At 40.5% G+C, this 23,089-nt stretch overlaps 1 protein-coding gene across 2 annotated transcripts in view; it reads left to right on the top strand.

The window, feature by feature from the left end:
- The window catches only part of ARHGAP6 (Rho GTPase activating protein 6), a 537,825-nt gene that overhangs the window by 235,959 nt on the left and 278,777 nt on the right, over positions 1–23,089 (top strand). The window contains exon 1 of one of the 2 annotated variants that reach the window (XM_035288890.3): positions 13,827–14,076. The exons of the other annotated variant lie outside the window; for it this stretch is intronic. Within the exon in view, the coding sequence (XP_035144781.1) occupies positions 14,029–14,076 (48 nt within the window). The 5' untranslated portion in view covers positions 13,827–14,028. Of the gene's footprint in view, positions 1–13,826; positions 14,077–23,089 lie in introns of those variants that run through there. 2 annotated transcript variants of the gene reach the window in all.

The raw sequence follows: 23,089 nt of genomic DNA, 5'->3' as shown, positions 1-23,089 counted from the left end.
TCATACACTTAGTAATATTTTCTGTCTTTTTTTAACATGAAATCCAGAGCTCGGGGTGGCATCTGGCATTATCTCATGCTATCTGTATGATGCTGGTCAGGTCACCTAGACTTTCTTTTTCTGAGAGTCAGTTTCTGCACCATACTACCACTATACCAGTGGTTTTCAAACTGTGTTGCACGGGATAGCAACCAAGGGATCTTACTAAAAATGTCAATCCTATCATGCTGCAAGGGATTCTGCAAGTAGGTTCTGGGGAGGTCCTCACAATTTGTTTTTGAAAACCAACCCAAGTGATGCTGATGCCCATGGTTCTGAAGACCTTGAGAAGCCCTGACTAGGCATTTCCTTCTGGTACCTCTTTTTCTCGTTTTGTATTCCACTGAAAGGGAGAAGAAATCTTACCATTTTTCCAGGTACTATATTTTCATCTGTGCTGTGTGAAAAGACACTAAGGAAGACAACCAAAGTCAAAATAATGAAAAAAGTCCCAGTCTGATGCTTAGATTCTGATTTATTAGAATTATTTTGACCATAATAATTTTAACTGTAAAGTAGGGTTTCTTAATCTTGGCACCTACTGAAATTTGGGACCAGATCATTCTTTGCCTTGTGTGTGGGAGGCTTTCCTGTACATTGTAGGAAGTCGAGCAGCATATCTGGTCTCTACCTACTAGATACCAGTAGCAGCTCCCCCTCCCTCCAAGTTACAGCAACCAGATATACCTCTAAATATTATAAAATGTGCCCTGAGGGGAAAATTTGCTCCTGGCTGAGAACCACCTTCATAAGTCCCCAAAGCAAAGAATCAAGAAATTAGGCTTGGAGAAGTTTTCTTTGGTTAGTTCTTACTGCACAGCAAGGCAAAGAAGGCCCTGCTAAACTGTTGGTGCTTGACCTTTATGTACCAAACATTCCTTGGGGATCTGGAACTCCCTGGCTCATCCTCTCTATTTGCTGGATTAATGGGATACAGACAGTTTAAGTGACTTGGCAGGAAAAGGACATTCTGTTTTATTCTCCTCATTTTATTACACTCCTGACAACAAATTCTTAACATTTGCCTTATAAGTTCTGCTCCCCATCATAATCACAAGATAGATTAATTGGGGGAAGGGAAACCAATATATGTGAAATTACTTTGAAACCTACAGGCACCAGAGTAATGCCAGGTGTCATCATTCATCCTGCTCCTGAGCTTTTGAAGCCAGGGGTTTCTTGAGGTTACAAAAATGGTGTTTTTTTTTTTTTTTTTTTTTTTTTGGTGACTATTCAAGTACTCCAAAGAACTCCAGAGTGATCAGTTTTGATCACGCAAATGGCCAATTTTTACCCAATCTGTTAGCCTTTTAACAACATGCCATGTTGCATGGAGACCTGCTCCTGTATGGGTACCCAGTGCAGGATGGAGACCCAGGGCTCAGCTCTACTCTCCGGCTCTGGGGAAGTTTCTCTTTGTTTTCTTGGGTGGTGCAAGACCTACTTAAGTGAAAGAAAATATATTGTCCATGTGAGATACACTGCTAAGTGGAAATTATTAAAGGATGAATGTTGTATGTTCATGAACGGTTTCTCCGCCTTGGCACTATAGACAGTTGGGAACAGATTATTCTCTGTTGCAAAGGCTATCCTGTGCAATGCAGGATGTTTAGCAGCATCTCTGGTCTCCACCCACTGGAAGCAAGTGACACCCTTCCTGTGCAGTTGTGACAGCCAAAGATAGCTTCAGATATTGCCAGGTTTCTCCTCAGTGGCAAAATTTTCCCTGTTGAGAATCACTGGCTCAAGGGATATGGATGAGACGCCAGCAATCTAATGAATGGATCTGACTTGTCAAAAAGAGTCTCCACTTTGAAACATATTGGAATGGCCCACAAAGAGATCGGGGTCCAACTATCATTTACATCTCAACTCCACCATTTCTTAGATGTGCAAAACAATTTAATTATCCTCATAAATAAAATGAATATAATCATACTTTCCTTCCCCAGTTGTTCCAAGGATCCAGATGTTTGCAAAGCATCTAGTTGAGCCTGTGATGTAGGTGTTTAATGAATAATGGACTTGTTACCATTTCAAACAATAATTCTAGCACCTGCAGTGTTGATATTGTTATGGAAATTCTGTAGACTTTAGACAACTGAAACACTGCAAATGTGCAGAAGAAAGGAGATTATGATCAGAGGAATGAAGGCAATAGACTAACATTAGATTGTGGATATAAATGAAAAATCATTTCTTAATTCCCAAACTTCTATTTGGAAAGCTGTAGCTGGAAAAATTGCAGTCTCTCCTCTTTGCCTAATGGCCATTGAATAGAACATTTATTTTAGAAATGTCTCTTTTTTATTATACTTTAAGTTCTGGGGTACATGTGAAAAACATGCAGGTTTGTTGCATAGGTATATACATGCCATGGTGGTTTGCTACACCGTCAACTCGTCATCTGCATTAGATATTTCTCCTAATGCTATCCCTCCCCTAGCTCCCACCCCACAACAGAACCCAGTGTGTGGTGTTCCCCTCCCTGTGTCCATGTGTTCTCATTATTCAACTCCCAGTTATGAGTGAGAACATGTGGTATTTGGTTTTCTGTTCTTGTGTTACTTAGCTGAGAATGATGGTTTCCAGCTTCATTCATGTCCCTACAAGAGACATGAACTCATCCTTTTTATGGCTGCATAGTATTCCATGGTGTATATGTGCCACATTTTCTTTATCCAGTTTATCATTCATGGGCATTTGGGTTGGTTCCAGGTCTTTGCTATTGTAAACAGTGCTGCAGTGAACATTTGTGTGCATGTGTCCTTATAGTAGAACGATTTATAATCCTTTGGATATATACCCAGTAATGGGATTGCTGGGTCAAATGGAATTTCTATTTCTAGGTCGTTGAGAAATCGCCACACTGTCTTCCACAATGGTTGAACTGATTTACACTCCTACCAACAGTGTAAAAGTGTTCCTATTTCTCCACATCCTCTCCAGCATTTGTTGTTTCCTGACTTTTTAATGATCGCCATTCTAACTGGCATGAGATGGTATCTCAATGTGGTTTTGATTTGCATTTCTCTAATGACCAGTGACGATGAGCATTTTTTCATATTTGTTGGCTGCATAAATGTCTTCTTTTGGGAAGTGTCTCTTTGTATCCTTTGTCCACTTTTTGATGGGGTTGCTTGTTTTATTCTTATAAATTTAATTTCCTTGTAGATTCTAAATATTAGCCCTTTATCAGATAGTTAGATTGCAAAAATTTACTCCCATTCTGCAGGTTGCCTGTTCACTCTGATAATAGTTTCTTTTGCTGTGCAGAAGCTCTTTAGTTTAATTAGATCCCATTTGTCAATTTTGGCTTTTGTTGCCATTGCTTTTGGTGTTTTAATCATGAAGTTTTTGCCCATGTCTATGTCCTGAATGGTATTGCCTAGGTTCCCTTCTAGGGTTTTTATGGTTTTAGGTCTTATGTTTAAGTCTTTAAACCTTCTTAAATTAATTTTCATATGAGGTGCAAGGAAGGGATCCAGTTTCAGTGTTCTGCATATGGCTAGCCAGTTTTCCCGACACCATGTATAAAATAGGAAATGCTTTCCTCATTGCTTGTTTTTGTCAGGTTTGTTAAAAATCAGATTGTTGTAGATGTGTGGTGTTATTTCTGAGGTCTCTGTTCTGTTCCTTTGGTCTATATATCTGTTTGGGTACCAGTACCATGCTGTTTTGGTTACTGTAGCCTTGTAGTATAGTTTTAAGTCAGTAGCATGATGCCTCCAGCTTTGTTCTTTTGCTTAGGATTGTCTTGGCTATGCAGGCTCTTTTGTTGGTTCCATATGAAATTTAAAATAAATTTTTTCAATTCTGTGAAGAAAGTCAATGGTAGCTTGATGGGAATAGCATTGAATCTCTACATTACTTTGGACAATATGGCCATTTTCATGATATTGATTCTTCCTAACCATAAGCCTTGAATGTTTTTCCATCTGTTTTTGTCCTCTCTTAATTTCTTGAGCAGTGGTTTGTAGTTCTCCTTGAAGAGGTCCTTCATGTCCCTTGTAAGTTGTATTCCTAGGTATTTTATTCTCTTTGTAGCAATTGTGAATGGGAGTTCACTCATGATTTGGCTCTCTGCTTGTCTATTATTGGTGTATAGGAACGCTTGTCATTTTTGCACATTGATTTTGTATCCTTAGACTTTGCTGAAGTTACTTATCAGCTTAAGGAGATTTGGGACCAAGATGTCAAGGTTTTCTAAATATGCAATCGTGTCATCTGCAAACAGAGACAATCTCGCTTTCTCTTTTCCTAACTGAATACTCTATATTTCCTTCTCTTGCCTGAATGCCCTGGCCAGAAATTCTAATATTTTGTTGAATAGGAGTGGTAAGAGAGGGAGGGCATTCTTGTCTTGTGCCGGTTTTCAAAGGGAATGCTTCCAGTTTTTGCCTGTTCACTAGGATACTGGCTGTGGGTTTGTCATAAATAGATTATTATTTTGAGATATGTTCCATCAATACCTAGTTTATTGAGAGCTTTTAGCATGAAGGGTTGTTGAATTTTGTCGAAGGCCTTTTCTGCATCTATTGATATAACCATGTGGTTTTTGTCTTTGGTTCTGTTTATGTGATGGATTACGTTTATTGATTTGCATATGTTTAGCCAGCCTTGCATCCCGGGAATAAAGGCAACTTGATCATGGTAGATAAGCTTCTTGATGTTTTGCTGGATTCAGTTTGCCAGTATTTTATTGAGGATTTTCACATCGATATTTATCAGGGATATTGGTCAGAAATTTTCTTTTTTTGTTGTGTCTCTGCCAGGTTTTGGTATCAGGATGACAATGCTGTCTTCATAAAATGAGTTACAGAGGCTTCCCTCTTTTTCTATTATTTCAAATAGTTTCAACATGAATGGTAACAGCTCCTCTTTGTACCCCTGGTAGAATTTGGCTGTGAATCCATCTGGTCCTGGATTTTTGGTTGGTACACTATTAATTGCTGCCTCAATTTCAGTACCTGTTAATGATCTATTCATGGATTTTACTTCTTCCTTGTTTAGACTTGGGAGGATGTCTGTGCCCAGGAATCTATCCATTTCTTCTAGATTTTTTAGTTTATTTGCATAGAGATGTTTATAGTATTCTCTGATGGTAGTTTGTATTTATGTGGGATTTTTGGTAATATCCCGCTTATCATTTTTTTATTGTGTCTATTTGATTTTTCTCCCCTTTCTTCTTTATTAGTCTCACTAGCAGTCTATCTATTTTGTTGACCTTTTCAAGAAACCATCTCCTGGATTCATTGATTTTTTTGAAGGATTTTTTGTGTTTCTATCTCCTTCAGTTCTGCTCTGATCTTAGATATTTCTTGTCTTCTGCTAGTTTTTGAATTTGTTTGTTCTTGTTTCTCTAGTTCTTTTAATTATGGTGGGGTGTCAATTTTAGATCTTTCCTGCTATCTCTTGTGGGCATTTAAGTGCTATAAATTTCCCTCTACACACTGCTTTAGCTGTGTTCCAGAGATTCTGGTACATTGTGTCTTTGTTCCCATTGGTTTCAAAGAACATTTTCATTTCTGCTTAATTTTGTTACTTACCCAGTAGTCATTCAGGAGCAGGTTGTACAGTTTCTATGTAGTTGTGTGGTTTTGAGTGAGTTTTGTAATCCTGAGTTATAATTTAATTGCACTGTGGCCTGAGAGGCTGTTATGATTTCCATTTTTTGCATTTGCTGAGGAGGGTTTTATTTCCAATTTTGTGGTCAATTTTAGAATAAGTGCAATGTAGTGCTGAGAAGAAGGTATATTCTGTTGATTTGGGGTGGAGAGTTCTGTAGATGTCTATTAGGTCCACTTGGTCCAGAGCTTAATTGAAGTCCTGGATATCCTTGTTAATTGATCTGTCTAATATTGACAGTGAGGTGTTAAAGTTTCCTATTACTATTGTGTGGAAGTCTAAGTCTCTTGTAGGTCTCTAAGAACTTGCTTTATAAATCTGGGTGCTCCGATATTGGGTGCATATATATTTAGGATAGTTAGTTTTTGTTCTTGTATTGATCTCTTTACCATTATGTAATGCCCTTCTTTGTCTCTTTTGATCTTTGTTGGTTACAGTCTGTTTTATCAAAGACTAGGATTGCAACCCCTAGGTCTTGACTCTATCCAATTTGCCATTCTGTGTCTTTTAATTGAGTCATTTAGGCTTTTATATTTAAAGTTAATATTGTTATGTGTGAATTTGATCCTGTCATTATGATGCTAGCTGGTTTTTTTGCCCTTTTGTTGATGCAGTTTCATCATAGCCTCAATGGTCTTTACAATTTAGTATGTTTTTGCAGTGGCTGGTACCAGTTGTTCCTTTCCATGTTTAGTGCTTCCTTCAGGAGCCCTTATAAGGCAGGCCTGGTGGTGACACAATCTCTCAGCATTGCTTGTATGTAAAGGATTTTATTTCTCCTTTGCTTATGAAGCTTAGTTGGGCTGGATATGAAAATTGGGGTTGAAAATTATTTAAGAATGTAAATATTGGCCACCACTCTCTTATGGCTTGCAGGGTTTCTACCAAAAGAACTGCTGTTCATCTGATGAGCTTCCCATTGTGGGTAACCCAACCTTTCTCTGGCTGCTCTTAGCAGTTTTTCCTTCATTTTAACCTTGGTGAATCTGATGATTATATATCTTGCGGTGGCTCTTCTTGAAGAGTATCTTTGTGGTGTTTCTCTGTATTTACTGAATTTGAATGTTGGCCTGCCTTGATAGGTTGGGGAAGTTCTCCTGGATAATATCCTGAAGAGTGTTTTCCAACTTGATTCCATTCTCCCTGTCACTGTTAGGTACACCAATCAAATGTAGATTTTGTCTTTTCACACAGTCACATGTTTCTTGGAGGCTTTGTTCTTTTCTTTTCACTCTTTTTTCTCTACTAATCATGTCTTCTCCCTTTTTTTGATTTATTTCATTGAGTTAATCTTCAGTCTCTGATGTCCTTTCTTCTGCTTGATTGATTTGGCTATTGATACTTGTGTATGCTTCATGAAGTTCTCGTGCTGTGTTTTTCAGCTCCATCAGATCATTTGTGTTCTTCTCAAACTGGTTATTCTTGTTAGCAGTTTGTCTACACATTTTTCAAGGTTCTTAGCTTCCTTGCATTGGGTTAGAACATGCTCCTTTAGCTCAGAGGAGTTTGTTATTACCCACCTTCTGAAGCCTATTTCTGTCAATTCATTAAACTCATTCTCCATTTAGTTTTGTTCCCTTACTGGCAAGGAGTTGTGATCTTTTGGAGGAGAAGAGACATTGTAGTTTTTGGAATTTTCAGCCTCTTTGTGCTGGTTTCTCCCCATCTTCATAGATTTGTCTACCTTTGGTCTTTAATGTTGGTGGACTTTGGATGGGGTCTCTGAGTGGATGTCTGTCCTTTTTGTTGATGTTGATACTATTTCTTTCTGTTTGTTAGTTTTCCTTCTTACAGTCAGGCCCCTATGCTGTAGGTCTGCTGGAGTTTGCTGGAGGTCCACTCCAGACCCTGTTTTCCTGGGTATAACCAGTGGAAGCTGCAGAACAGCAGATTGCTGCCTCTTTCTTCCTCTGGAAGCTTTATCCCAGAGGAGCACCCATCAGATGCCAGCCAGAGCTCTCTTGTATGAGGTGTCTGTCAACCTCTACTGGGAGGTGTCTCACAGTAAGGATACATAGGGGTCAGGGACCCACTTGAGGAGGCATTCTGTCCCTTATCAGAGCTTGAACACTGTGCTGGGAGATCCACTGCTGTCTTCAAAGATATTAGGCATGGACGTTTATGTAGGTACGACTTCATTGCTGAAGTAATACCCACAGCCACCCTTTCCCCCAGGTGCTCTCTCCCAGGGAGGTGGGGATTTTGTCTATAAGTCCCTGACTGGGGCTACAGATTTATTTTTCAGAGATGCCCTGCCCAGAGAGGAAGGATCTAGAGAGCAGAAATATCTCTTTTTAGGTAGTTTTAAAGGATACTATCCCTGGCTCCATGACACAGAGTAGAAATCCTTCAGTGAAAATATCAAAATGGCAAGAACAAGAAAAACAAATAATACCAAATAGAACCTACTGTAATGGTCATTTTTTTCCTCACCCTTCTTCACTTGTTTTCTTTCCCTGAATTCTCAGATTATCATATTCTCAACTTCAGTTGATACATAACTTTATGATGTTCTTTGTACTAGGGTTTGAGGCCAAAGACAATGGTAGTGGGCTGTGCCAGGATGTTCTCTCTCTTCTCCATCTTTCCTATGTGACTGCAGCTCCAGACATCATTTTTGAAAACACCAGGAATTCCTTCTTCACTGGTCTTCAGCCCAGCTGTCTTCAGGCTGGGGGTTGTCTTTCTAAACTTACCTGGAAAAAAGAATGAGGACCTTCATTATTCCTTAGATTTCTCTTATATCCATATCCCTAGAAGGGTTAAGAGGGTGGAAAGAAATTATGGCTGTAGAGCAAAATGATAATTCCTAAAATGGCATATATAGTTACAGTTGTCAGGTTGAGATTTTACCCCAGTTTGCTGAACTTCTGCCTAACGAGATGTCTTCCCTCAAAAGTACATTTGGTATATCCATTGCTCTTGTCTGTGCATATGGGTGAAGTCAACCTGAGCATTGCCAATGCCAGGGCCTTAGCAGAGCTGGTAGGTCCTTCACTTATAGGAGACACATGACTTTGAACAAGGAGGACCTTAAGCTGCTACTCCAGCTCTCCTTTCTGATCCTGGAGTTTGATTTCTTTAATTTCATCTTTCTAGCCCCATGAAAAAACTTAAAAAAGAGACAACTCTAAACTATGTTCAATCTTCATATAAACTGTGTTCAGTCTATTTATACAATAGTGTAAATAAAGATTCTAATTAATACAGTTTGGAAAACTGTTGGGCATTGTCCAGTAAAGTTGAAGATATGCATGCCTGTGACCCAGCAATTATATTCCTGGGTTCGTACCCTATAAAAATGCAAGCACATATGCACAAGGAGATGGGTATAATGATGTTCAAGAAATGTGGTTTTCTATAGCCCAAAATTGAAAAGGATAAAAATGTCTATCAACAGTTGAAAAGATAAATAGTAATAAACATATGTAATGGAGTACTTGACAGCAATGGGAATGAACAAACAACAGCTACATACAGCAACATGGATGAACCTTAGAAACAGAATGTTGAGCAAAAGAAGTCAGCTATAACAAAAACATACTTATAAATCTGTTTACATAAAGTTAGGAAACAGGCAACACTAAGCTCTAATATTTATGGATGCCTGACTTCCTAAAAAGCAGTGGATTTTAACCATGGGTGATTATGCCTTTCCCCACTCCCTGGGGGACATCTGCAATGTCTAGAGTCATCTTTGGTTGTCATAATTAGTGTAGGGGGAATAATAATGACATATAGTGGGTAGACGCTGGGGGTGATGCAAAATATTCTGCAGTGTCCAGCCTCTACCATAAAGAATGATTGGTTCCCAAATGTCAAGAGTGCTAGGGTTGAGAAATGCTGCTTTAAAAGGGAAGTGAAAAAGTGAAGTCACAACAGTGTCTGCTACTGGGATAGGGGAGGGAAATGCAGCCAAGGGACAGGGGGGTCTGGGGTACTAGCAATATTCTACTCTTTGACCTTAGTGAATGTGAGACAGGTGAAAATTTTGAAGCAATTCATTAAGCTGCACATTAAATGCTATTGATTTTTCTATTTCAAAATATTAATACTCTAGGGACTAGATTAACAGGACAATATGATGGTATAGAGTGGGCACTGGGTTTCGGGGAGGGGTTCCCTCTCTAAGAGGGTCTCATAGCCACCCTGTTAACAGTGGTGGGGCTGGGCCTCCAAGAAAGGCCTGCCCTGCCATCCGAAGTGATTTTTAGTTCTCAGATGGGCCTTCAGCTCTTTCTACACTGTGAAGTTGAATTTGCTTCCACAGATTGAGGTAAAGGTTTTCTGAAAAAAAGTAATCACCCTTGCTTTGGCACTAACTGTGGAAAATTTTAACTCAGCTTATAGGCAGGCAGAATAAATGCAAACAAGGATTTTAATTTAAATGCTCTGGCAGAAAGGGCAGCATTCAGTCCTGGAAATGCTGTAACGTTTAGGGACAGGAAGACGTGGAAATTCTGTAGTTAGCAGGGCACGTTTTCTTTTAAAAGTGATGCTAGTAGAGACACTCAGAGAGATTATTTTTAAGTCCTCTCTGGGGTGAACTATAAACATCATATAAATTTATTATTTTTTTTTTTAAAAAAGAAAGAACACTAAACGATAAAGAGCATTAGCCTGGCAGACTCTTAACCAGCAAATGGAATGAACTTCAGCCTCCTCTGAAGTGAGGTTGTATGCCTTTCTTGCTCCCTTTTTATCTCCCTCCATCACCCCAAAGGATCAAATGTGCATTTTGAAACTACATGCCATGTCAACATACAGTTTAGTTGACCTAGAACAATACCTGTGCATAGTATGCATTTAAAAATATAAAGTGTGGAATAATAGACAATGGACACTCAGAAGGATGATGGTTCATTACTTAATGGGCACAATGTACTTTCTTCCATTCTTTTGGTGATGGATACCTTCATCACTACACAATCTATCCATGTAATGAAATTACCCTGGTACCTCATACATTTATACAAATAAAAATGTAAAATAATATTTGTTGAATAATAACCAAGTGAACAAATAACATGGGCAAGATACTTGGTTGTAGATATGCAAATAAGAAATTTGTATTAGGGTAGTGTTTTAAATATACCCTGAAATATATTTAAATGAAATAATGAATAATGTGTGAAATTCCAATTGTTTAAGATTGAACAGACTTCTTAAGAGTTCTGCATGATCTTCTAGATCCCTTCTGGATCTTTGAGTATTAAGCAGTTAGACTAAGAATTGAAGGGGGTGAATGATTCATTCCAAGGTGATTTAAGATCTAGCAGCATGAACTGATCATTTCTTTAAGTGCTTTGCCCAAACTCACAAAACTCGTCAAACACAGAGAAAAACCAACAGTATTGCACTTGAACATTTTACTCTAACTTAGCTATGGCACTTTAGCAAAAAATAATGCTAGAAGGCAGAAGTCATTACTAAAATGTAAGTACACAATTTAGGGATGATGAAGTATTTTTGGCTTACAAAAAATGTCATTTAGTAACTTACTACATTTTTCAAAGAAAGAATACAAACAAAATCTAGGATGACCCAGTTTTAAGAGGTGACTTACTCAGGAGTAATGATCAAAAGGCTATGGTTAAGGTTTTTTTTTTGTTTTTTTTTTTTTTGTTTTTTTTTTGAGACAGAGTTTCGCTGCTTTTACCCAGGCTAGAGTGCAATGGCATGATCTCAGCTCACCGCAACCTGCGGCTCCTGGGTTCAGGCGATTCTCCTGCCTCAGCCTCCTGAGTAGCTGGGATTACAGGCACGCACCACCATGCTCAGCTAATTTTTTGTATTTTTAGTAGAGACGGGGTTTCACCATGTTGACCAGGAGGGTCTCAATCTGTTGACCTCGTGATCCACCCGCCTCGGCCTCCCAAAGTGCTGGGATTACAGGCTCGAGCCACCGCACCCGGCCTGGTTAAGGTTTTAAAGATTCAGGGATACACCTTGTATTGTTTAAAAATATTAATATTAAATAGCGTTTTTAGGGAAAGGGATTTTTAGCTTCAGGGCCTTAAAGGCAAGCATGACAGAAGAAAAAGTCCTAAGGCGGGAATGTTCATGTTTTGGAATAGACCACATGAGTGAAAGTCCTAAACTGGGACTTGTCCAGGCCATTGAATTGCATCTGTGTACACACGCCCCCTTCAGGCTGCCCTGGCTGCAGTTCTCTGAAAGATGCCAGATGGTGAAGCTTGAGCTCCTTCTCTGTCTTACACTAAGGGTCTTTGATGACTTTGCTCTAAAGGTTGCTTTTAGCAGCAGAACAGAGTGAAAGTAAAAAGGGAACTTTAGTGTGTCATTTTTCCAGCTCTGCCTGGACATGTTGCAGAGCAAGGAAGTCATCCAAGGTGAATGGGCATACTCTTTTCTACCACAAAGCAGAAGAAAGGAAATAGTTCAATTGACTTTCTTATAAGACAGGCAACACACTATTTGGAAGTTCCTGTTTTTGGCAAGGGACTGATTTTAATTTTATTTTTATTTTGTATTGCAGTATAAAATACATATAGTGAAGGGTATAAATTACACTAGTCTGAACTATACTGTTCAGTGAATGCTTACATATGGGCGTACCCCAGTAGCTGCCATACAAATATACAGATCAAGAAATAGGCCATTTCCAGCACCCTAGAAGGTTCCCTTGTTCCGCCTTCCTAGTCAATACCACCTCCCCACTTTGGTAACCACTATTATGACATTTATCACCATGCATTCCATTCACCTATTACACTTAAACGTTTGAATTTCAATTGCAGCATAAATAAGTAAAATCTTACAATATGTACATTTATGTCTGATTTTTTTGTCTCAGTGTAATATTTGTGAGATGAATCCATTTGTTCTATGCATCAGTAGCATTTTCCTTTTTATTCCTGAGTAATATTCCATCATGTGCTGAGACTACAGTTGGTTTGTCATGCACCAGTTTATGTACATTTGGATCGCTTTTATTTAGGGCAATTATGCCTCAAGATAGTATGAACATTCGTGTATATGATGAGATTATTGTACTCTGTATATACCTTTGGTTGGAATTTGCTGGATTGGAGGGTAGGCCTGTTATTGGCTTTAGCAGATATAACCATAAACTTTTCCAGGTGGATAAACCATCATGGAACTATCTAATGGTAGATTCCTCAGGACACTTGCACCCCTGGCTTCACATTCCCACTGCTAATTAAAATTATGCTGCGAATTGTTTTAAAATATTACATGCCAATGGATGGTTCATTCAAGTAAATTATAAGGGCTGAAACTCAGGGGCCACATCCAATTTTCCTCTCCACTCCCCTTATACAGAGCAGGTGGAGAGTCATTCAGCCAGATCACTGCAGTGGAGCCCTGACAAATTGCCACAAGCTACCCCCAAACACATCTTCAACTTTGTAGCCAACCCTCTGGGGCTTGCATTGGTTGATTTCATGAGTCTGGAGTCTCCACTCTGGCCCCAGGCTTTGCCTTTGTCTGGGCTCAACTTGTGGGAGGCTGGACGCCAGTTACAGAACGTGAAGGCTGTGGAGGGAATTCACTGATCTTCTCAAATGTGTTTTAAAGTGCAGGTTTCCACGAGCGGATTTCAGAGCAGAGGCCAGTTTTAAGGGTTATTGTGAACCTACCAGATGTGTCCTGCCAGCCCCCCTGGAACTCGGTTCACCCTAAGTGGCCAGCATCCCACGCAGCCTTGTCCCCTCAGCAGTTCCCTGGGCAGCATGACTTAGTTCCTCTCAGTCCTACCCACTCCAAGGGCCCCTGCATTTGAGACTGTCACAGCAGACGGCTTTCTAGAAGTGGTAACTCAGCCCTCCTGGGAGAAGATTCTGAATCTCCTTCCAGTGTCAGACTCACACCTCCTTCAAAGTTAATGAAAGTCTCTCTTTCTTGGGAACCCAAGTTCGCCTTCTCGCTGGCATTGAAGGCTTTGGCAGTCCCCTCCTCAGCAGCCAGAGTTCCACAGGCCGGGGAGGGTGGGGTGGCAGGAGGCTGGAGAGCCGGTCAGCCCGACACCTGTCGTGGGCGCTTTCGTCCTCCGTAGCCCCAACAACTGTCAGCGGCGGCTGCCACAGGGACCCGCCAGGAGCGGAAGGAATTAAACGCCCGCCCATCGCATCAGAGTCAGCCAGTCCCCCCCTCCTCCTCCTTCTCTTCCCCCTCCCGCTTTGCACCGCCGCCTTCTCTAGGTCCCCACCGGCTCCGCAGTGGGACTCTGTGCCAAGGGCGCTTTGCACAGCACTCAGCAGGCACGGAGCAGGGCTTACGCCCGGGGCTGCGCCGGGATGGAAGTGAAGTAGGGGGAACTCAGAGAGACACCGTGACCCCAGGCTGAGTCCAAGGCGAGCCACTCCTCCCGGCAGCGACATGGGGCACCCGGTATACCGCGGCGAGAAGCCCCAGATGCACTACGCGGTGAGTGTACTGACGTGCGCAGAGGCCACAGGGGGCGCCACTGGGCCTCTCCAGGAGGAGACTCTGGGGGGATGGTAGTAGGGGCTCCCCGCAGTTCCACGGCTGAGGGAGTGGCGGGTGGCCGGGTATGTGACCCCGAAGTGCCACCTGCTCACTAACTCAGAGGCACTTCCCGAAATCCGGTAGAAGGTACTGGGTAGCCCCAACCCTTGAGTCAGTGTTTCTTTGCCCCAGAGCCGTGGTCACTGCATCCAGGACCGGGACTAGACTCCGCCGCTGCCTCACTATCGAGGACTGACAAATGGGGTTCCTGTGGTTGGGCCTAGGTCGCTCATTCAGCCTTTCGTCATATACGTCGAAAGGACGGGAATAAGACTGGACAGGAGGCAGGGCCACTTCACGATCTCAGTTTGTGTCGAGTGGACTTGCTAGAGAAATGCAGGGAGCACTGGGGTGCAGCTGTTTCGCTCCTTGGAAAGGGACTGCATTTCCCTCCTACTTTGTGGCAGGACAGAATGTTGTACGTTATCATTAATGTTGCACGTTAATACAAGGGGCTCCTCTGTTACACCTTCCCCCTCCCCTTATGGTGGCTTCTGTTCTCCCTGTTGGTACAAAGATTTACTGGGGACCTACTATGTGCCAGAGACTGCGCTAGGTGCTGCAGGTACTGCAAGAAACACAACAGATAGAAAGCTCATGGGATTTGCCTTCTTTGAAGAAGGAGTCAAGATTTCAAGGTTAACAACCGACCAAATGCAGATACTAGATTGAGTATGTTTTTTGAGAGAGAGAAAAGAAAGGAAAGAAGGAAAAAAGGAAAGTTTTTTCTGAGGAATGACTATTACTTCTGAAGATTTTGAATGCCCCCTCCAGAAAGGGGGCAGGGAGAAGATTTATTTTACTCTGGTCTTCAGACATTGATTTTCCACTTGTAAGATGTGTCATTTTGAGTTGGGACACTGCAATTCTTCTGCCATTTGGTAATTTACAGAGTTTTCTTGAATTGATTTGCACTGTTGAGACTGGATGTCATGACTGCCAACTTTAAAAATTGGAGAGAAGCAGGCAGAACGTTGACAGGAATCATTAATATTTATAATAAGGCAAAGACAGTTGACTGTCTAGAATTTGTGTCTTCTAAAATCCAGTCCCCAACATCAAAAGAAAGAAAAGATGTTTTTTTGAAGAAATGAGTCGAGGTGGACAGGGATGGTAGGCTCAGATATCCCAGAGCTGCTCCAGTTGGTTCCTGGTGTCGCCTGGGGGCTCCTGGATCAATTGCAGAGCCATTAGGCAAATTGCATATCTCTTCTACTTCACTTTCCTCCACTGGAAAAAATGAAGGCCTGAATTAGAAAATTGTTAAGATACCTTCCCAGGCAAATGTTCAGAAACCTGTGACAACTCTTTCTCTGGTTTTTCTATAGTTAACTTGACTTGAAACACCAAATGAGACACTTGGAAGTTACTAATGCTCGTTCTATCTTTGGACACACTAGTGACTCAGTGATTTTCCTTTTAAAGTGGTTTAAAGGGCGACCACTTTTTGACAGAGGTTGCTTTGCATTGAAGGAGGTAGAGTCTGTGCTCATTGTGCTCATTCAACATCTCCACCTTTTCCAAACTTTGAACTGTGTGCTGGTGCTCTTTTATTCATAATCTGAGGTCTTTTCCATTTAGAAGAGTTGGGGTGGGGGAGGAAAGGTGAAAAATATGCTCCTTAATTAAAAAAAAAATCAATCTATTCATTCAATGAATGGTTATTGCCTCAATTATGTAACTACATCACAAACATATTTAAAATTTTATTTTAACTCAGCTGTCTCATTCTTCTAAAATCATAAACTGAAGAATCAAGCTGATGGTAATGTCCCCTCTGGGACTCTGAAGACTGCTGATGAAATAGCCCTTTATTTTACTACAGATCATCATGTATGTGTATTCTGATTTAAGACTATAAAAAGGAAGATTCTAGAGGGAATTTATTGGGATTCTAGGTTGGAAGAAGTCACCCAGGCTGTCTGAAGTTTCCTATGCATACTTTAGGATAATAAAGCAGCAGCTCTGAATCAGCCGTATGTCCAGAGAAGTTTATTAAGTGTGACCTGTTGCTTTTCATATTGGTATAAACGTTGATGGTGTAATATCTATTCTAACGCTGCACTTTTGTTTACATCCCTCATGTGGGTTTTGCCAGAGCTTGTTTTGCCCTTCAGTACAAATATTCCACTTACTTTACTTAACATGGTTTTGTCCCACTGTGCATTTTCTTGTGATCTTGGGTTTTTTTGGGTCTGTCTTCCTCGACATGAATGCCCCTCCATGTGTCCTTAGTACCTCCTGCCTCCTCTGAAATATAGTTAGAAGTATCTAATGTTCTTCCTTCAGTGTTTTTTCAGTTATCCAAGGTGAGACTGCATGTAAGAGGTTAGTGGCTCACATTTGAATCATTCAACAAACATTTGTTGAATGCCTATTATATTCCAGCTATTTGGTCAATTTTCCAAAGAGTCAATTAGATAGTGAAAATGTTAAGAGTTGCTATGTACATCTTGCTCATCTTTTTAAATGGTCATAATGGTCACAGAGAGCAAAATACAATTAAGTAGACAAGAGCATCCTCTATCTATATAATTAGACATATTCAAAGTATAGCACAACTGTCTTCTTGTTTTATTATCACACACACAAAGAAATTGTTTTAACACACAAAAAATATGTGTTAGCAGCTAATGTTTTCCTCAAAAAATTTCCTCCCAGTTTTCCCACATTCATGTTACGGTGACTCCATCCTTCTAGCTGGGTGTCATCCTTTATGCCTTCTGGTGTCTGAATCAGATTTAAATTTTCAAAACCCTATCATGATCCTGGCATGGAATCAGAATAAGGAGGAGCTAGAGTGCATCCTGGTATTTGGGCCTGGGAGAAATTCAAGAAGATGACTGACACTCAGGTGGCAGCTGGGCAGGAGGTTGAGAGTAGTTGGCAGATTTGAGAAATGCTTAGAACATAGAACCCATCAGACTTAGTTTGGATGGGATCCCGAGGTGATAGAGTATGAAGGATGAGGATGACATGAATGAATCAATGATTTTTCTGGCAGCACTTCTAGAAATACTCTAGAAGTTTATATAATAATCAAATAATCGTAATAAATATTGCCCTCCTTGTTATTGTCTTACTCAGATTGCAAAACATTTGAACACAGTCAAAGTCAATTTCAGTCTCAAATCTAATAGCTGCCTTATGCAGGTTTTCTATTTCCTGATTGAAGACATCTAAGCTCAGAGCAGTGGAATTCAAGATGGCACATCTGTCGCTGTTGACAGAACTGAGAGCTTTATCCAGGTGCCCTGATCCTGTGGTGCTCTTCTGAGTCATTTAGATAATTGGGATAGTTGAACCTAATCATCCCTCTGTGATCCACGTTGCCACAGTAATGAAGTAACAATGAAATATTGGACCTTCAGTGACTTACTGTAACTATCTATATTGGCAAATTGCATAGCTAGATAGCTCTTTAATTTGACTAGTGTAGACAAAAACTAAAAATTTAAGTATCAATTAAGTTCAATGCCACATCTTTATGTCTTTCTGAAAGACATTTTTTAAAATCTGGATAAAACTTGGCCTGGTGACTTACTGGGGACTGTAGGAGGCTCAAGCTCTTCTCTCTTGGCACCCCAGCCTGTCTTTGCCCTCAAGTGGGGCAGAGAAAAGCAAATCGGTGTCCATTATATGGTCACCATCAGGAATCCCTGGACCGACATCATTTATTTCTCTCTGGCTGACAGGTTGAAAACTTGCTGGGGGTGGTACTATGTGTGTCTTGTCCCTGCTGTCACCTAGGCACCTAGCAGAATGCTGGAAGCCCAGTAGGTGCTTAGTAGATATGTGTTGAATGACTTCATGAATCTAGTAGTTGAGACTTAGTTTTTGAGGTCCTAAGCTGCTCATTCTCCTCCTTTGTACTGGTCTAGTCTGAGCTCCTCTGCTGCTGATGTCACTTCCTGTTTGGTGCAGTCACCACACCATCTGTGCTTTTGACCACAGCTTTGTAATCAGATGCTGACTGTGCCGTTGTGTTGTTCCAGTTAACCCCTTCCTTCAGAACTCACCGGAAGTGCCAAGCTGCTTACCCTGACAGAGAACCTGTTTTCACATAGAATTGTTAAAGTCTTACTATGAAAGTTTCCAAATTTGTTCTCTATGAACATTCAATTTTCAAAGACTTTGAAATCATTAAGTTTGCTTAATATTCAGTGGTATTGAATATAGGACGCTCTCTGGTAATTCTAAAGATACTCAGAACTGGGTGCCGTTGCAGGCCTGTGCTGATATGAATCAGTTATCATACATCAGTTCTAACAGTGTAGACATCTTAGGAAACAGCAGAACTTGTACTGACCTGTGGCATGGCCCAGAACTTACTTTTATAAAACCATTCTTAATTAACTCTGCTTGTCATTTATATCATCAAAAAATCAAATTGTTTTTCAAGTTACAAATAAATGAGAGATTACTGAATCATCATAACACCTCTAATAATTGTAGATACCTTTTCTACTCCCACCCCACCCCAGCATGCTTACTTTTCTGTTGCATGCAGAAATTTTCCTGGACAAGGCATCTTTGGTGTGGAAGAATCATCATCTTAGGAAGCTACATCTCCTGTCCTTCAAACCACTCATTAAATACCACTACTAACTGATAAAGAATCATTTTTCTGTTGGGTGTTGCATAGCAGACATATCTACCAATCATTTGAAAACAGTTACCAGCCTTTGCCTCGTCCTTTCTGGTGATGCACTTTTATTATTTACATTTCCTGTTCCCCACATTGTGATAACCCTGAACCACACTCACTTGCCTCTCCACTTGGTTGTGAAATGATTGTCCAGTCATACAAAGTCTTCATCGGGTTCTTGATTCCTCACTTCCCTGTCACCTGTTTCATTCTCAGACTTTCCCATCTCAGTTAATGATCGGCTATCTCTATGTCCAGTGCAATCTTTTAAAAAGGTAATTAAATAGTGAGATTTCAGTTCTTAAGCTCTTTGATTGGTTGCCATTACACTTTGAATAGTAACTTGATCCATGACTTTGATCTTCCAAGTGCTCCTTACATGATCTTCTCTGCCTCCTACCACCCTCCCCCAGCTTATTGCGTGGCCACATTTGTGCCCTTTCTGTTCCTCAAATGCCACCAATCCTTTTCTGCCCCAAGCCATTGTACTTGCTGTCCCTTCTGCTTGGAATTTCCTCTGTATGATAAGCTTTTTTTTTTTTTTTTTGCATCCTTCAAATTGCAGGAAAAATGTCGCCTTTCCTGACTGCTTTCTCTGAAGTGTTTCTGAGCCCACTCAGTTACCCTGGTTCATATCACACTAGCCACTGCCTTCATTGTTCACATCAGCACTTGGTATTATATTGTATATTCATTGTTTGTCTGTCTCCTCTGACTAGTGTGTAAGTTTTTTCAGGGCAAGGACCAAGTAATCCTTTCCCAGTGTGTTTCCACTGCCTAGAGCAGGTCCTGGCACAGGGTAGGCACATAATAAATATTTATAAGAACGTGAATCTGGCTGCCTGTGTATTTTCCTCAAGTTACACTAGGAGTTTCCAAACTTAACCCTTTATTACTTGATGATCGAGGTCAGAGGGAGAGACAAGACTAAAAATTAGCCGTAGGCTTTCACTGAATTCTTACTGAGTGAGAATCTCTAAGGACTAGACTTGGAATCAATCCTTTGAAAAAGCTTTGGAGGTGGTTCTCATATCATCTGGGTTTGGCAACCACCGATTAATTTACACAGTGAACTACTTACTACACAAGCAACCCTACAAAATCTAGGATTCAGCAGCAAAGTAGATTCAGAAAGTGCAATGTAATACCTCACCTCAGCTGACTCTGAGGTAATCTAGTACAAGTTTTCAGAGAGGTCCTTTTTTTTACCACCTAGTGTTTATTTTAGCCAAACTCTCTAATGATGCAGCAGGTATAGGAATACTTCCTCTATATAAAGTCATCTGGCAATATGTCCCTCAGTATCCATATTCCAGGTAAAATCAACCAGTGGTTCTGAACCAGAGGACCTTGGGCAAAGTCTGGAGACATTTTGGGTTATCATAACTGGCAGATGTTGCCACTGGCATCTATTAAGTAGAGACCTGACATGTTACTGAACATTCTACAAAGCACAGCACAACCCAACAAGGAGTTGTCCAGCCTCGAATGTCAATAGTACTGAGATACAGAAAGCTTGACTTAATTGCATCTCAGTAGACATCATATCTTAAATGTTTTTGAGAACACTTTTGTGTGGCACTTTCTAATACATTTTTCGTAATTTCTTGGGTTTTGAGAGATAGAAGTGAGAAAATATGACTATGGTTCCCTGGCTGTGAGTTATAGTTACGAACAGTATATTTCATACTGTGTGGGGATTACTCTGGAGAGGGCGTTTGTGGTCCTTCCAGAAGCCTCACTATCTTGGGCTTTTTGTTTCTTCACTCCTCAATGCCAATGCCCTTCCTAATCTTGGGTTAAAAAATGTTTACTGTCTTCTCTCTCATGTGAGACATTAGTTAACTTCTTCATTTATGAACGTCTAATAACCTTGTGTAATTTGTCACCTCTAATCTGATTTAGCCAGAATACCCATTTAACAAATGTGTTAGTCGTGGGCCTAAAATTAGAAGTTATAATCTCCAAAGGAGGACGTGTGGGGTGCTCGGCAGCCTTGGTGTGTGGATGTGGGATCCGCATCTGTATGAAAGTGAGAAACTAGAGTGCCTGCTTCTGTCCCCACTCCTTGAGGATAATGAGGCAGACTGGCCTGCTCTGGGGAAAAGGGAAGAGCTGAAAGGAAAGACTAAGGAAAGAAGAGGGAAACTATGGCTCCCAGCATTTCTGTCTCGCTCCCATCAGGGTTCAAAATCTCCTGAGCAGCTCAGAGTAGCAGGAGGGTTTGTAGCCTACCTATTCTCCCATTGAATTGCAGAGCCCTTTCTTAACTCCTGGCCATGTCACTGAATGTTCATTAGCATCGCCTGTTTTAGATTGTGAGTTCTGAGATGATGTAGGGGTAGAAATAGAATTAAAGGTCTTGGGTGCTTGCCAAATTTTGGACTGAGACCACTCTTTACAAACACAATTAATTAATTGAATATCTTTTAATGTACCTTCTGTTCTCAGATTTTCTCATTCCAACCTTATTTTCAAAAGACGAATTTTTCTGGTTTATTCTTTTTTTTTAATTTTTTATTGCATTTTAGGTTTGGGGGTACATGTGCAGAACATGCAAGACAGTTGCATAGGTATACACATGGCAGTGTGTTTTGCTTCCTTTCTCCCCTTCACCCACATTTGGCATTTCTCCCCAGGCTATCCCTCCCCACCTCCCCCTCCCACTGGCCCTCCCCATTTCCCCCCAATAGACCCCAGTGTTTAGTACTCTTCTCTCTGTGTCCATGTGTTTTCATTTTTCATCACCCACCTATAAGGTTTATTCTTAAATATACCCTGAATACTTAAAAACTTAAGGATAGATCCAGTGATGCAACAAGGACTTCCACCAGTCATTATGTGTTACTGCTTTCAATAGCTTTGTGGACTAGTTGGATGTGAATATGGGATACTTTTCAATATAGGAAACATACACAAAATATATTCCCATTTTTTTTCATTCAAATACAGTTACTATTACTGAAGACTCTTCCAATTTCCTTAAAAGATGCCATGACCCTTTGAAATGAAAACCCGTCAGGATTTTTTTTCTCTTCCCTTTGGCTATTTGTCATATTCTTAGAACTTTACTAACATTAAAAAAATCTTATAGTAGAATTTGAATGTTTGGGATGTTAGCTAATTTAGATTTCTGAAATAACATTTTTAGAAGAATTTGGAGTTGTGGCTTTAGGGAAAAGTTGTCATGGCAACAGCAACAGAAGTAGTATAGATGAATAAACTTTTAACATATTTTTGAATGACTCCTTTCTACAGTTGACTGAAATATATGGTAAAGAAATGTGTAAACCAGTCCAAGTGCAATACAGAGGCTAAAAGCATCTCACCATCTTGTGGAGCATGTGGGCTCCATATTTGCCAAGCACCTCTGTCCCAGGTGGGTTCCTCTCCACATAGGCACAAATCCCTGGACATTGCTCTAGGTTCCTATCTTGATGATGCCATATTAATTAGACACACAGAGGAATAATAGTCTAACAGGGGAATGGAACATCAAGTTTGCTAGCAGAATTTGAAAATGGTAACATAATACATAGTATCATTTCTGTCATGACTTTCAACAGTTCCATTTGTGTTAAGATGTCATTTTGACGGTCTGAGCAAAATGTAAAACACGGTCTTAACTTTTATCTCAAAAGTTAGAGCATCCTCTCACACTAGTTACTGATTCACAGTCAAGGACATTGTGTTGATCAGTATCCAAACAGGAAACAGCTAAGTCACTCAAAAGGCTTAATTTGAGGAGTGAACTATGCCAATGTGTTGACAGGTTTAAGGGAACCAATGGTGAGTGGTGAAGCACCCAGCCATTAGCAACGTTGGGAAGCTGTTACCAGGGAGGCTCCAGTGTTACCAGAGCCCACTGACTTCCAGCCTTGGCTGGAAGGGACCTTGGCAATGTTCCCAGAGAAGACTCCAGCAAGGGCAAAATATGGAGAAGCAGGGATAGACTAGAACAGTCAATACTCTGACCTCTTGGTCTCCCTATTCTCCATCTCCTTCTGGCCCCAAGCCCAGCCAATCCAGTGAGACCAGCACAGAGAAGGGCAGGACATTTTATTTCCTATTTTTGTTGAGGAATGGGACTTTGGTGTTGACAAACACAAAGTATCATCACAAGCATTTTCAGTCTTGTTTGGAGTTTGCTTCTATTTATGAAAACCCTTAAATTCCTAAGTATGTAGAAGACTCCCAAATTGCTTCAAATGTCTCTTTCTTCCACACTGTGGATTATTTTAACTACCACATTTAACCTACTCA

Source organism: Callithrix jacchus, chromosome X, assembly GCF_049354715.1.
Source record: "Callithrix jacchus isolate 240 chromosome X, calJac240_pri, whole genome shotgun sequence".
In the NCBI taxonomy this organism is placed as follows: domain Eukaryota; kingdom Metazoa; phylum Chordata; class Mammalia; order Primates; family Cebidae; genus Callithrix; species Callithrix jacchus.
Note: the sequence above shows the minus strand (reverse complement) of the source record. Positions and strands in the feature narration are given on the sequence as shown.